The 15,836-nt window shown below is 34.3% G+C and overlaps 1 protein-coding gene across 1 annotated transcript in view; it reads left to right on the top strand.

Annotated features, from left to right (window-relative positions):
• Positions 1–15,836, top strand: part of Cftr (CF transmembrane conductance regulator) — a 153,250-nt gene that overhangs the window by 112,067 nt on the left and 25,347 nt on the right. Inside the window, exon 22 of the mRNA XM_005332271.4 lies at positions 9,864–10,115. Within this exon, the coding sequence (XP_005332328.2) occupies positions 9,864–10,115 (252 nt within the window). The remainder of the gene's footprint in view (positions 1–9,863; positions 10,116–15,836) is intronic.

Genomic DNA, 15,836 nt, shown 5'->3' with positions numbered 1-15,836 from the left:
GCCTCATTTAAACACGGACAGAAAATGAAACACTGACAGGACCTGAAGTCATGAAAATGGCAGTGTTGTTTTACTTCTACTTCCCACCTGCTGCTTATACCCAGGTGCCTAACTTTCTTTAGCTTTCAACTAGTATCTAGGTGATAACAATAACTTGAATGACTTTGTATTTATGATCACACATCTCAAATACCAGCACTCAAAACTACACAACAACATTTTTATTATGTTTTACTAATTAATTCTTTGTTGTATTCCCAAAGGTAGCTGTTTCCCACCTTCTTGTCTCCTTTCAGATTCTCCAATAATTCTATCCCCTATGCTTTTATCCATGACTTCGCTGCATACCTTGTAGAAATAAATAGGTGTAATCTGAGCAAATCCACTCACCTCTCTCCACTAGTGGCACCAGCCTACTGCACCTCTACTCAATTCCCAGCCTTCTCTTCTGTGTCCCTGCTCCTATACACAGGCATATAATATACAATTTCCTGCTTTGTGGGGCCTTTCGCACTAGCAGAAAAATACTCACCCTTAATCTCCAGTTTCCATATCATTTCTTTGACCTATTTTCAGCAAAACTTCCTGAGAGATTGCCTTTCTCTGTTTTCTCCTCCCATTCTTCCTACAGCCTGCTTTATTGTATTCCCATCACTCACCTGACTCATGACCAATATCTTGCCAATGCCAGAGTCCTTGCCTCCTGCAATTATTGAACAGTATTTGCTGTGGGCAAAACTGGTTGCCACTCCCACTTTATTTCCCTGATACCTCCTTATTCCTCTGTAGTCCTTTTGGGGGCCATTTCTCTCTTGCAGATTTTTAACCAAAAGCTATGTCGCAGCTCTCCTATTTATGTTTCCTCTATCTGTTATTATCTAACCTCTTGCTTCACAAACCATCTCTTGATGAATCATAAATTCATATCTTTAGTGAAGGCCTCTCCTGCTCTCTGAACATGTATCCATCTACCATCTTACCTCCATGTGTTCATTAATCACACCCATAAAAATGTCTTCCAGTAAACTTGACATTTTAGGACATGAGTTACCATGCCCTAAACACACACAGGTCATAAGGGACCATTAAAATGACACAGAGCTTCCACTCTACCTCTTAATTTGCCAGGGAGGTTAGATAAATAAATAAAAGCCAGAAAATGTACCAAAAGTAATGTTTCAAACTCAGCCATGTCAAGCCATCTGGTGACTATGAAATTGCTTGCACTCATAGTAACCTGATTTGAATGAGGCAGTTGACAACTCATGTCTTTTTAATACTGTCTACCACAGGGTGAATATAGTTAAAATATTCTCAGGAGGCGAATACAATCTTGCTTCCTCAGTTTTCCAAGGGAAGCAGCAGATAACCATCCCTGTTTCCAGTAGCTGCCTGTCTGTCCCTAATAAAGACAAGAGGAAGGAAGCCGCCAGAGTGAGCCTGAGGACAGTGAACCTGCAGGGCTCACATTTAGATTCCCGTTAATGCGGCTCCAGAAGGTTCTTGCTTGATTGATGCAATCCGAGAAGAGTTTTCTGTCAATAGAAACTCTCTCTGTTTCTCCTTTGTCCTTTCACTGCCTCTGTTTGTTTTGGGTTCCAGTAAAGATCAAGTGACTGATTGTACAATGACCAGCGTGAAACCTGGTGGGAGGAGAAAAGGGGAATCTGGCTTTTCTTCATCACAGCTTCTGATGCCTAATGTCCTTGTAATAAAAGTGGTTTCTGTTGTAAGAATCTGAGGAGAAAATTCATTTCTCATTTTTTTTTCTTTCTTTTAATGGGTTATTGATCATGACTTTGATTTCTGTTCTCACAAGTCTTTGTGGTATGTTTTCCTCCCAGGGCCTCTATCTCAAGACTTCTTTCCATCCAACTGTTCGTTGACCTTCCATCCCACGGAGTGGCTGTGTTGGGAAAAGTCCTGCATTCCACTCTGGCCACCTGAATGTTGTGTGGCATTAGGCAAATCATAGCCTTTACCATCTAGGGTTTTTTTTCTCATTTACTAATTGAAGCAGTTTGGTTAGGAATTTTCTAAGGTTCCATCTCTAGCATTGTCTCTCTTCTGAACTCAATTCTTATAAAAGATTTCAACTCCTGATTAGCATGAGGGCATTATTCCAGACCTTTGTAGAAGTCACATACCTGCCCCCTGAATGCCAAAGTCTATAATTTTTTTTGACCTTTACATTTATCAGAGCTGATCAAAGGACTCTGACACAGTGTGTTTCTAGAATCCAAAAAGAAAAAGAAAATTTGGTAATGTTCTAGATGTTTTGAATTAGTACAAGAGAACTAATGCAGGACATGAGAACTAATTTGAGACATGAGAACCCTCAGGGATTGCTGTGTAAAAAAAAAGTTTGGAGAGTTCAGAACATTCAGCGCATTTGGTGCCTGTCACTTTAACCTCCTGTATTTATATTTTCTTGTTTGAACAATGAAGGAATAGATTAAATCACAGGTTCTCAACCTGACAGCAGATGAAAAACCTTTATGAAAACAAAGATTATTCAGGTTTCACTAAGACCAATGAAATCTTTCCTTTTGGTGGTGGGCAGGATGATGGATCCTGTTGACCTTATTTTTAAAAATACAATAGGTGGTTCTATGGAGATCCAGGCTTCTGAATCACTTGATTAGATGCTTTCTAAGAGTCTTCTTAGCTCTGATTTTCTGTGAGCAATGGCAGGTGAGTCAGCAAACTTTTCCAGTAAAGGATAAGATGGGAAATACTGTCAGATTTGCAGTCTAGATGGTCTTATGGCAACTATTCAGTTCAGCCTTTGAGGACAAAGCAGCCAGAGATAGTATATAAACATTGGTGTGCCCAAATGGGGCCTGCAGGCCATAGTTCTACTAATCTCTGATCTATGTCATATAATTAATTTTTAAATATTTTTTTGTTGTAGATGGACACAATACCGCTATTTTATTTATTTTTATGTAGTGCTAAGGATTGAACCCAGTGCCCCACACATACTAGGTGAGCACTCCACTGTTGAGCCACAACTCCAGTCCCTATAATTAATTTTTGAATTGATGGATCACCAAAAAATTGTTTTTGTTCTGTGTCAATCAATTATACACACACACATGACATGTAAAGCATAATGTTTAATGACAATACAAATATTAGGAAGCCCCAATATTTCAAAATTAAGATCCTCAGAGAAATATCTTATTAAAATAATAAAACCCTGAGAAGATATTTGATATGTTATTTTTGAATCCTCTTCTTGATATTTATTTTGAAATTTTTTTTGGTAGAAACTATGGAAACTATGTAGACTTTAGCTGTATTCAACAAGCAATTGTTGATCGATTATCATGTGCTTTTAAAAATAATAAAACATGGTAGAGTGCAAACAAGCTTCAATATGAGCAGAAGATTCCATGAGTGATGTCAGACTTGTCACAAAGAAGGGTAAATTTAAGAGTCTTCCTTTGCTTGTTGGCACAGTAACACTTGAAATCTCTTTCAAGTGTTACCAGCTAGATCTGAAGCATAAGAAGTGATGCTATCATCGTATGGCTTTGGTGTACCATGTTTATTAAAAGTGGGCAGTGACATATTTGAAAGGTTCATGTTTGCTTGGGATATGAATTTTGTCTCTAGTTGCAGCAGATTTTCTCGCTTATGTGAAGATCATGATATCCACTGCTTCTGACACTATCTTGCCATGTAATTTACCACAAGTTAGAGTACATAATCTATTTCTGTTGAAAGCAAGCTATAAAAGTTTACGAAAGGGTACAAATTTGTAATGTAATATAAGAAACTCCTTTATGCTGCTAATTAACACCAAATTGATACTTGGATGACTTTTTATGTGTTATAGGAACATAATTAATAGAAGCAGAAAGATAGCCTTGAGTTTCAAGAATATATTTTGGGCAGAAAGTCTCTTTTCTTTTCTTTCTTTCTTTTTCTTTTCTTTTCTTTTTTTTTTTTTTTTTTTTGGCACCAGGGATTGAACTCAGGGACACTCAACCACTGATCCACATCCTCAGCCCTATTTTGTATTTTATGTAGAGACAGGGTCTCACTCAGTTGCTTAGTACCTCACTTTTGCTGAGGCTAGCTTTGAACTTGCAATCCTTCTACTTCAGCCTCCCAAGCTGCTAGGATTAGAGGCATGTGCTACCAAACCTTTAGAAAGACTGTTTTTCTGATAACCATCATCTCTTAAATCTATATGTATGACCTAAAGATGATGCTGTTGGCTCTATTCAGCCTTGGGGCTCAGATCTGTGTTAGTGAATATTGAAAAGCATTTAGTTTGGGCCTACCTAAAAGGATCTATGATTAAAAGCATTTAATCTCTCCTTTTAAGTACTTTATAGTTTTAAAATGTCTCCTGTGAAATGTGTGACTTTTTTCACATTGTGACAGTTCCCCAGATGATCACTTCACATCTCTTTCTCACAATCCTTCTATAACTATTTATGAAATCCTTTCCAGTGTTGCCAGCTAGATCTTAAGCATAAGAAGTGATGTTATCATCATATGGCTTTTGGGGTATTATGGCATGTTTATGTGTTGTTGCATTAATTTGATATCCTGGAGTCTAAACAACCAAAGAATGTAAGAAAATAGAGCAGATATTTATGAGAGGAGTCTAGATTCCAAAAATGGCTTTGAAGATAACTCTTCCATCTTTGTCATCAAAGAATGAGCAGGAGAATCAGGAATCATTTGCTTCTTGACTTCAATGCATCCCTCATAAAGTAAAGCTGAGTATGATTAGGCTATGTTGTTGTTTTTGTTAAGACCATCATCTTCTCAAAAGACTTTGTTCTACTCATGCTTAGATTATCAATTTTAAACATTTTTATAAAGATAATGGTATTCAGTTTTAAGAATTAATTCCTTCTCAAGATGTTCAGGGGAATTTTTAGATCCTAATAAAATTAAATAATGAATCCAAGAATTTAAACTGTGCTTCTTAAGCAACAATCTCATCTAATTTTGGCAATATTCCAATTTTATAGAATTGTATAGTATCTGCACTAGTTATGTCAAATTTTCCTCTCCACTAATGAAGAATAGTTTTAGTGTTTCAGTACCTGACTCTTGATTTGGCTTTATCTTTAACTTCTCAAAGTCTAAGAAAAAAGCTACTGTCTACCTGGTGGGAGCTTCAATGAAACTTTCCTATCAAGAAGGCCCCCATGTGTCTCCGCTGGCAAATCTTTTCTGTGCACAGGAAACAGCTACCTAAGGTTAAGGAGTGAGGCTACTGTCACTGATGATTGTCCACTCTGAGTTTACATCTTGCACTATTTAGGGGACTGGACAATAACAGGGATTTTTATGTTTTATGCAAAAATGTATAGAAGATATTTCTACAAAAGGGCTAAGTGAAGTGAAAGAGCTCAATGAAAGCAAACAATAGGCTGGACTAAAAATAGTTTGGGATGTTGTAACTTCTAACAATGTACAGTTTCAAGCTGAGAAGCTGAGAGGTGAAATCCCAGCCTGGGCTACACACTGACGTCCTCACAGCATGCCATTCCCACTGAGTAGAAGCAGCCTTCTGCATAGGAGTGAAATAATGAATTCTGTCATTTTAAATAGAGATTTATGAACTGAGTGCCCGATGCTAAGCAGTAGATGGAGAGGAATGCTGTGAATATTCCATTGTTGCATACAACAAGCAATGATTTGAAGAAAATTACTGTAATAGGCTGAATGGTTTACCACCAAATCTAGGAGACATAAACTACAGGTCCTCTTACTTGCATGAACCCCTTTGAAAGCCCTAAACTTAATGTTATGTGCATATTTTGAATTCTTCCTAAATTACCTAAACTTTAGGATCCCCAAAGCCAGGATCCCTTTCTGATTCTAGCCATGAATCTTTGGCTATAAAATCACACGTACGAGAAATAGGACTTCAACTTTGCTGTATTTGAACTCATTTACTATCTGAACGCACATTTTTCACTGAGTGGAAGAAACAATCTCAGTTAATTCAGAGATTTTGCCAGGTTCTGAGTAAAGTTTACAAACTAACAGAGGTACCAGGATGGAGGGGAAGCATCTGGCCCTACATTGTCCCTTGCCCAGCCTTGCTGTCTCTGATTCACTGATGTTTCTATCTGACCTAGAGGTGTGTGGTCCAAGTAGACTGAGTTTTTTTGTTCTTGCCTCCACCATAAGCTCCCTTTTGCTGTGTTTTTTCTCAGCTTCTTCCATATCCCGGAGAGGTCAAAAGCTTTAATTTGTTTTCCACCTAGCAATTCCACTATGGAAACACAGGGAAATCTAAAACTGCCTCAAATGGTCTGTGCCTGGAAATGACAATTCAACCATGTTCACTCTGCTGTCCCTATGTCATGGTGGGCACTAGAAGCTTCTCTGTAACATACCTCTTTCCTGGACTTTGCCTCAGAATTGAGACACAGGCTTCCTGTGATCTAAATTCCCCAAATCAACTTAGGATAGAACCAGGGTTTAGTCACAAGATCGGACTCCTTGGCAGAGAATCTGGTGTCTAAACCTTCCTGTTCCCCTTACTCATGGGTATAGATTGTAGGGTGAAGAGAGTAGTTGCTTCGCAGGCATCAGAAATTTGTTTATGATAATTTTTTTTCACATAGACACTATGCTTTGACTGTCTCAGGCTATGGTTTTCTTTTCTTTCTTTCTTTTTTTTTTTAAATTCTATTTTTCTTTCTTTTCTTAAGAGACAGTATCTCACTGTTGTCCAGACTGGCCCCAAATACCTGGTCTCAAGCCATCTTCCTGCCTCAGCTTCCTAAGGACCTATGACTACAGGCCTTTGCCCAGCTTGGGCTTTGGCATTTGAAGCTTAAAAGTCAATATTTCTATGACCCCAAAATGTCAAACTATCAATATCTGCCTTGAGTTTCAAAAGTCAGTTTTTGAAACTTGGAATAATTGATGTTCTGTGTTCTGGCTCTGAGCAGGCTTCTCCTTCCAAAGGCAATGGAGGTAGAATAGTCAAGCTGAGAGCCTGTGAGGTATGAGGAATTGGCGAGTAATTCATAATGTTATCTGGCCACATCATCTATACAATAATGGTATTCCAGTGGCTATTGAAGTGAGCACAATGCAGGTGTCTGCCTAGTCACTTTTTCTTCCTGTCAGAAAATGTTCTAACTCATTGGATTGAATGAATGCTTTCTCGTATGCTGTGGATGATTGCCCATGGTTAAGAAATAACACGTTCTTGGTCAGGCATGTTTGACCGTGCTGGGAGTGACTATAATAGCCTGTCTTTGGGTCATTCAAGTTGGAAATTTTCATTTTCTAAATTTGATAGGTACATATCATTATTCACATTGGACATCAAAAGTTCTGAATTCCCCTTCAGTAGTGAGCCTCAGTAATGGTGCATATAATGTACAGTGCTGAGACTCAAGTCCTTTGATCAAAAAAAAAAATTTATTAAATTGTGTATAATATTGCAATATGGCCAAAATGTGGTTGGGAAAATCTTTGTTTTTTAAATAATTCTTTGTATAATTTTGAGTAGTTTAGACAGCAATATTTAAATGCTTTATTGATTACTTAAGAATATTAAAGAGTATATAATACTCTTTATAAAAGAAAGCTTGATATAGTATTTACCAAAGATTAGTTTATAATTCTTCACACAATTGACAAACAAAAATAACAGTTCCTATTTTATAAAGTTAAGCTATCTTTGTATATTTATTTCTCTAAGTCATTGCAAGAGAAAGATGCTATTCTTATACAGGATAAATATAGTAAGTGTTTTAACTGTGTTTGAGCTAGTTTTCTGGAAATTTTATTGCAATGATAATTATAGCCATAATTTATCTATCAGACCTTATATAGACTAGCAGCTCTATGAAAGTTACTGACAGTAAAATGCAAGGGTATAGTTTAATTCCAAAGTAATCAACAATGATTGAATCAGAATTTCACAGCTCCTTGAAGTCTTTTGTAATTCAGAATTTAAAACATTACAAGTGGGAAGAATTGTAATTATATCCCATTTACTTTCTCTTGAGTTATTTATGATGGGTGTGGGCTTTGGACCCTTTTTATTTCCATTAACAGAGTGTTTGACTTAAAAAGATTCTCTTCTTCAATCTTGATTTAAAGTAATTCTTAAAGGCAATCTTGAAGGTAATTTACAGATATTTTCAAGATGAAGGAAACTGAAACACAGAATTACTATACAGAAGAAAGAACTTTATAAATAAAGCAGGCTTGATCAGTGGCATGTGAAAATAGGCATTAAAGTTAGAATTGTGAAGATGAACTTTCAATGTTCAGTAAAGGACTGATGTCTGAACTACTATGTTTCAGCCCATACTAAAAATGAAGACACTTTCCATTTTCACCTTTTCATGATAAAAAATAAAAGTGATAGAAGAGGCAAATGCCCCAATGCATTTCTATCTACTTGTTTTTATTTAAAATGAATTATTTCAGGGCTGGGGATGTGGCTCAAGCGGTAGTGCACTCGTCTGGCATGCGTGCGGCCCGGGTTCGATCCTCAGCACCACATACAAACAAAGATGTTGTGTCCGCTGAAAACTAAAAAAATGAATAAATAAATATTAAAAATTTCTCTCTCTCTTTCTCTTAAAAAAAAGAATTATTTCAACAGTCTAAGCCATAGTTATAAATAAGAGGGTAATATACTAATACTTTAAAGAAGAAAGTTAATGTTGTAAAGGTAAATAAAGTCAACATTAACAGTTAATGTCAAGACTCAGAATAAGCAGTAAAATTCTGTCCTCTAAGCTATTAATATCTCAGAAGGGCTGAACAACAGGATCAAGGGTATCTTTTTGGAAGTGCTTTTTACCTTGATTTAATTATTTCAGATTGTAGACATGTATCAAATGACCATAAAGTATCCTATAAAGATGTACAAATTATAAAAATGATGATAAAAAAGTGAAAAGGATATTTTTAAAAACATAAAAATTGAGAGAATTCTCTTTAAATTCTTATTTATAAATTTTTGTTTACTCATGTTATTCACTCATTCATTGTTAAATATCTATTGAGTACATATTATAATAGGCTGTTTTAAAAATTATATTATAAATTCTAATAAATCATAAATATCAGAAATATGGTTGTGTTAAAGAATTTAATTAAATATCTTCTAAAAATAGTAGAGCTCCTTTACTTTTGTGTATATTAAAGATATACTTTATTAAGTATTATACCAACGAATTTATAAAGCAGATGCATATGTTATTTCAAATGTAACCCTTATGTATAGTTGCATTCTGAATAGCACTGGAAATTGATATTTAAATAATTAGGATTGAAAATGTAAATATTTAACAACAGATTTATGCCAATGCCTTAAATCTGTTTTAAGATTACTGTGAGATTATTTAAAACTGATTAAATCAGTTTTAAAGAGTCTACTTATGACCCAGGTGACATAGAGAATTGTAGATAGTTATTGAAGTAGTTTCAAAGAAAAATGAGAATCTTCAGCAGTGGTTTTGAGGTGTGGTACATTTTATTATAATATACCATCTGTACAGCATTGTGCAGTACTCCTCCTAGTAGGAAAAAAAAAATCCTTCTGACAACATCTATTCTCTTGAGAATAGTTGGCTATTTATGTGTGGCTTGGGTAACTAAGAATTAAGTGATCACAAAGATAAACAGGTCTATCCAGAGCCCATTTTTACAAATCTTAGTTAATTCTCTTTGGTTAAGCTTTGATTATATCCAATTATTTCCTGCTGGTTCATTGAAAGACCTGACAGATAACTGAGTGACGAGTAGTCAGCATCACATCTCACAAGCTATTTTTTAGCAAACATCAAACTAATTATGATACTGTCTACAGTTTTTAAGCAAACAAATATAAAATATTTTTGTTTCAGATGCGATCTGTGAGCCGTGTCTTTAAGTTCATTGACATGCCAACAGAAGACGGTAAATCCTCGAAGTCCATCAAACCATCCAAGGATGACCAGCTCTCAAAAGTTATGATTATTGAGAATCAACATGTGAAGAAAGATGACATCTGGCCCTCAGGGGGCCAAATGACTGTCAAAGACCTCACAGCGAAATATGTAGATGGTGGGAATGCCATATTAGAAAACATTTCCTTCTCAATAAGTCCTGGCCAGAGGGTGAGATATAAACATTGCTTGCTTTGTTTCAGGTTGTTATTATAAGGAGTCACTTCTATATGAAATTTAATTTGCAGAGTCTTGAATCTATATAATAGCCTGAATTTAAATGACTGTACTTGCAGAATATCTAATTAATTGTTAGTTTACCAACTGTGGAAGCGATTGACTAAATCAAAATTATAACATGTTTTAAATTTTCCTACTTGTAAATATATTCCAAAAAGAGAAATATTGTATTGCTGAATCCATCATTAGTCTTTAATTTTATCTGGTTGATGTTCTGTCAAATGGAACTTTTTTTCATAGCTTTTTTCAGTTGTTTTTTTCTTTTTTAGTTTTCATAAAGATATATTTAATTTTTCCCCAACTGTTACTAAGCAGAATTGATGGAAGAATTATTTACTAAGCAGTAATATTTTTGCTTACTAAGTAATAACTTTATTATTTACCACACAGAAATAAGTAACGGTGTTATTTTAAAGTGTTTCTTATAAATCCCAGCATTGTGCTGGACACAGAAGGAACTCATTACGTACAGATTTTTTGAATAGATTCTTGGAGAAGAGAATGGTTGTTTCCTGTATAGTTCATGCTTTATAAATGTAGTTCTATATTGTTTTCAAATCCCTTATTCTGTACTACTCTATAAATCTAAACAAAGTTATCACATATTTTTGATTGATTGTCTTTTTCTAATCAAGATAGAAAGTTGAATTTGAAAACTTCATTGTTTTGTGTTTAACTTCAAATAGAGATTTCAAAAAGTAAATTTATGGTCGATAAAGGTATTAGGAATTGGGCTGGGGTTGTGGCTCAGTGGTAGAGTACTAGCCTGGCACATGTGAGGAACTGGTTTGATCCTTAGCACCACATAAAAATGAATAAATAAAATAATGGTATTGTGTCTATCTACAACTAAAAGTATATTTTAAAGAAAGATATTAGGAATTATAAATACTGACATAAAAACAGACTATTAGCAATCATTTTTCAGAATACTTGATAAACATTTAATGCATTGGACCAATTTCTGTTAAAAATAAATATAGGATGAACAAAAAGTCCTTGTGTGATGCTAACTGACTTAAGGTGGAACACCAGAAATTTTGACTTCTCTCTTAATCTTAGGAATAAATAAATTCACGTATCACTAAAATATTATTTTTCCGTTCATCAAAAACGGGGTTTGTTTTATTTTTTCTGTTCTTGAGGAAACAGAAAATTGTTGCAATTTTTTTTTAGTTGGAAATGAACAACATACCTTTATTTTATTTATTCTTATGTGATGCTGAGGATCGAACCCAGTACCTCATGCATGCTAGGCAACTGCTCTACCACTGAACTACAATCCCAGCCCAGAAAAACAGTTTTAACTTAGTGTAAATGGAAAGATTTTAGATGATTGAATTTGTCTTTAGCGTTAGCATGGGATTATTCATGGAATTGTTTATGGATATTAAATTTACATTGGAGTCCTGATGAAATGTCTGAAATTTTTAACATTTTTTTCTTCATTACTGAACATGAAGAGATGTTAGTTATGGTTTGGAATAATGTAAAATTAATCATTTGCCTTGGTTCCTCCCTTGCCTTGAAAAAACATAATTAATTATTCTATTCTGCTTTGCTTATCAATGAATACCATAGGCATCCAGAGTGTCTTTTGCTGGGACCACCAAGATGGATGCCAAAAAATGCAATAATTGTTAAATACAATAGCACAGCAGGTTGATATAAACTTGGGACAAATGCCTTGGTAAATTATTTGCTTTAGCATGGTATAACTATCATCCCTTTATTAATTTATTTGGGTCTTAAGTGTAAGTAGGTGTCTTGTGGAAAATAAGTTGGGTCTTATTTTTTTTAATTTGCTCTGGCAATCTCACTTAATTGTCATATTTAGACCGTTGGCATTGAAAGTGATCATTGATATAGTTGGATAAATATCCGCCATATTTGTTTTGTTTTCTGTTTGTTGCCTTTGTTCTTTATTTCCTTTTTATCTTTAACCCTTTTCCTTTACAATGTAGCTTCAATTAAGCATTTTATGATTCCATTTTTTCTCCTTTCTTAGAATAATAATTCTATTTTTTAAATTGAATTCTCTTTTTTTAATGGTTTACCTAGAGTTTGCAATATACACTTACAAATAACCAAAGTTTATTTCAAATAATACCATATCATTTCATGGGGAGTGCAAGTACCTTATAATAAGAAAATTTTACCAGCTCCTTTAAATATAGTATTCTTGTTATATTTTATTTTATTTATATATACATATAAAAGTATACATATATATAATGTATATGATCAAATATATTGTTGTTATAATTATTCTGAGCAAACTACTTTTCATTAGATCAACCAGGAATAAGAAAAATTAAAGTTCTCATTTTGCCTTCACTTATTTATTTAGATACTCTTTCTTTAGATAGATACAAGTTTCTGCCTATATATAGATCTGAGTTTCATTTTTTTTTTTTCTCTGACATTCTTTTGACTTTACATTCTCTGACTTCTTTTGACATTTCTTGTGAGACAGGTCTACTGAAGAACACATTCCTTCAATTTTTGTCTGACAAAAATTATCCTTATCACTTTGGAAGGATGATTCCACAGGGTAAATTCTTGTTTCTGCAATTCTAGTTTGACTTGTTCTTTCTCTCAACATTTTAAATGTTTTACTTCACTCCATTTTCTTGATTGCATAGATTCTGAGAAATTAGATGTAACTTTTATCTTTGTTTCTTAAAAAATAAAACATTTTTTCCTCTAGCATTTTTAAAGAGCTTTAATTTCTTTTTGATTTTTTTTTTTATAGTTTGACTATGCTATGCCTCAATAGAGCTTTTTGGTTTTTGTTTATTTATTGGTTTGCTTTTGACATTCTTCTGCTTGGTTTTCTTTGAGTTGTGGTATGGCATCTGACACTAATTTTGGAGAAACTCTCAGTCATTATCCTTTCAAATATTTCCCTCCCTTCCTCCCTTTCTTCCCCTCCCCTCCCCCTTTCTCCTTCTCCTTCTGGTATTCCAATTATGCAGATGTTACACTTTTTGTAGTTGTCTCACAGTTCTTGGGTATTCTGTTTTTTTGTCTGTGTGTGTTTGTGTGTTTGCTTATTGCAGGGCTGGGGATTGAACCCAGTGTCTCTAGCATTCTAGGCAAGTGCACTACTACATTCCTAGCCTCTGTCCATCATGACTGAGCTCATCAAAGGAATTCTTCATTTTTATTCCAGGATTTTTTTTTTAAATCTCTAGAATTTATTCTGATTCTGTCTTAGAATTTCCACTTTTCTGTTTACATTATTCATCTGTTTTTGCAGATTATGTATTTTCCTATTAAAAATCTCATCTTATTAGTCATAGTTGTTTTAAGTTCTGGCTCTCTTAATTCCAAACGTTCCTGTCATATCTGACTCTGGTTCTGATACTTGTCTTCAAATTATTGGTTTTTTTTAAAAGTTAGTTTATTTATTTTGATTTTCAATTTGCTTTGTGATTTTTTATTGAAACTTGAACGTGATGTGCTAGATAAAATGAGCCACGATAAACAGGCCTTTAGTAATGTAGTGGTAAGGTGTTGGGGGAGGGCAGCCTCTTAATAGTCCTATGACTGAGTCTCAGGCTTTACTGAACTTGTGTCCTTGAGCTGTGAACTTCACTTAGCTTTTCCCACCACACTTAGGTGGGACAGAATGACAAGAGTGGACTGGAGTTAAGTATTCCCTTACCTTAGTTCAGTTAGGCTCTGAAAAAAAAATCATAAATAGGCTTGACATGGTAAAATAGTTTTTCTTAAGTATAGGTCTTATTAAGAACAGAATGCCCTAGTCTATTTCAAAATGGTTACTTTTGTCTTCCTCTTGCCTGAAACATAAGAGAATTTTTTTTTTTTTAAATCTTCACTGTGAGAACATGGTAGAACTCCTGGAGATAAAATTCATGCAAGTTTAGAGCTTCCTGATGACTGGGTCCCCTTAGAATTGCTTTGCTTTCAGACTCACCCACACTGTTTCCAGCAAGTTGTCAGTTATAGTTTAGTCTTTCCTACCCTGGTGTGCTGGCTCCATCAGGTTTCTGCTTGGTGGCTTCTGTCTGATTCTCTGTGTGATTGTCTGTGTCTGCTTGTCTATCTCTCCTGTTTGGGGTAATCATGGTTCCCATTGTGACCTTATATCTCTGGTAGATCTAAGAAAAGTTTTGTCGATTTTCCACTTTGCTGAAGTCTTCACTTGTTTGGATACAGTGACCACTTCCAAGCTCTGCACATGTCAGACTGGAATCTGGAAGTTGTTTATTTTTTTATCCTATTGTCGAGCACATTGTCTAGTTTAATAAATCTTGAATGAATGAATAGTTAATAAATGAATGAATGGCTTATTCCTTCTTTTAAGTCATATGCTTCCTTAGAATAGGAATTGATTCTTAAAATGTCTTATGGGCAGTTCTCTTAGAAATGCCATTTCTATTGCCTTGTTCTTAGAGTTGTAACAGCATCTTGCAAACTGTAACAGAATATATTTCTTATATACCGAATTAAGAAGCAAACTCAAATTAGTGTGCTATTTTGGGTATCTAAAAATACTTCAAACTCAGTTATGTGCTAATTACTCTTCTTGGAAAAAGAAGCAATTGAAAATTCAAAGTTTAAATGGACATATCCTTTAATTTTTAATGGATTTCAATGTTTGTGGCTCTAGGGAGGATAGATGAAAAAATCAATATTTTGTGCAGAAAAATTATTCAATCTTCACATTAAAACACATTGTCCATAGGAATTGCTTTATGGAAAAGATATCCTACAAATTTATTTGTTATTAAACACCTTTAGTTCACAGAAATTATGCTTTAAAAGTTTTTATTTTTAATGCATGAGGAATATAGCACCTTCCATATAGCTGTTACTTTGAAAATATTTTTTCAATCTCAAATAACTTTTTAAAATTTTTTAAAAAATTTTTTGGTCTAAATTTTAATAACCAGGTTATCTTCCCCCAAATAGAGTACCTCTAGCTTTTTTCTTTTTCTTTCTCTCCTGAAAATGTAGGCTGGAGTTTTAATTTGGAGTCAGGTTCTTCATGATAAACCTAGGCTTAATTCTCCAGATGGTATGTTTTAAATGATAGTACTAGAAAATCCAGTGATTAAAGAGATATTTAATAATTCTTTAATATCTATTTTTTGGGGAGTGATTATAGCTGCTTTCTCAATTTGTAGTCCCTTCAAAATACTTTAGTATCCAAAGTGATTCATAGAAGAGCAAGGCCTTATTAAGAACAGAATGCCCTAGTCTATCTCAAAATGGTTACTTTTGTCCTCTTCTTGCCTGAAACATAGGAGAATTTTTCTAGATCAAATTAGCACAAACACTTAATTGCCTATTTGGTTTGTTAACACATATCTCATTTTTGTCTTGGGAAAAATTGGTGCGCAATAGCGGAATCATTCAATAATTTGAGCAGCATATAAGTTTTATTATTAATAAACAGGTATAGGAACACATAAAATCTTCAATTATGGTTACAGTGCTGGTCTGGCATGCCAGAGGCCCTGGATCTAAATTTCACTTGACTTAGTATCTTGATTTATAGAGACCACAAGGAAATGAAAAATAATTACAACATACTTCTATCTGTTGCAGTGTTAAAATTGCAAGTCAGACACTAATAAGTACTGAGACTATTCATGGTATAATGTGATCACAACTAGCATT

The sequence above is a fragment of the Ictidomys tridecemlineatus genome, chromosome 2 (assembly GCF_052094955.1).
Source record: "Ictidomys tridecemlineatus isolate mIctTri1 chromosome 2, mIctTri1.hap1, whole genome shotgun sequence".
Classification (NCBI taxonomy): domain Eukaryota; kingdom Metazoa; phylum Chordata; class Mammalia; order Rodentia; family Sciuridae; genus Ictidomys; species Ictidomys tridecemlineatus.
The sequence above is the reverse complement of the archived record's forward strand: the minus strand, read 5'-3'. Positions and strand labels throughout refer to the sequence as shown.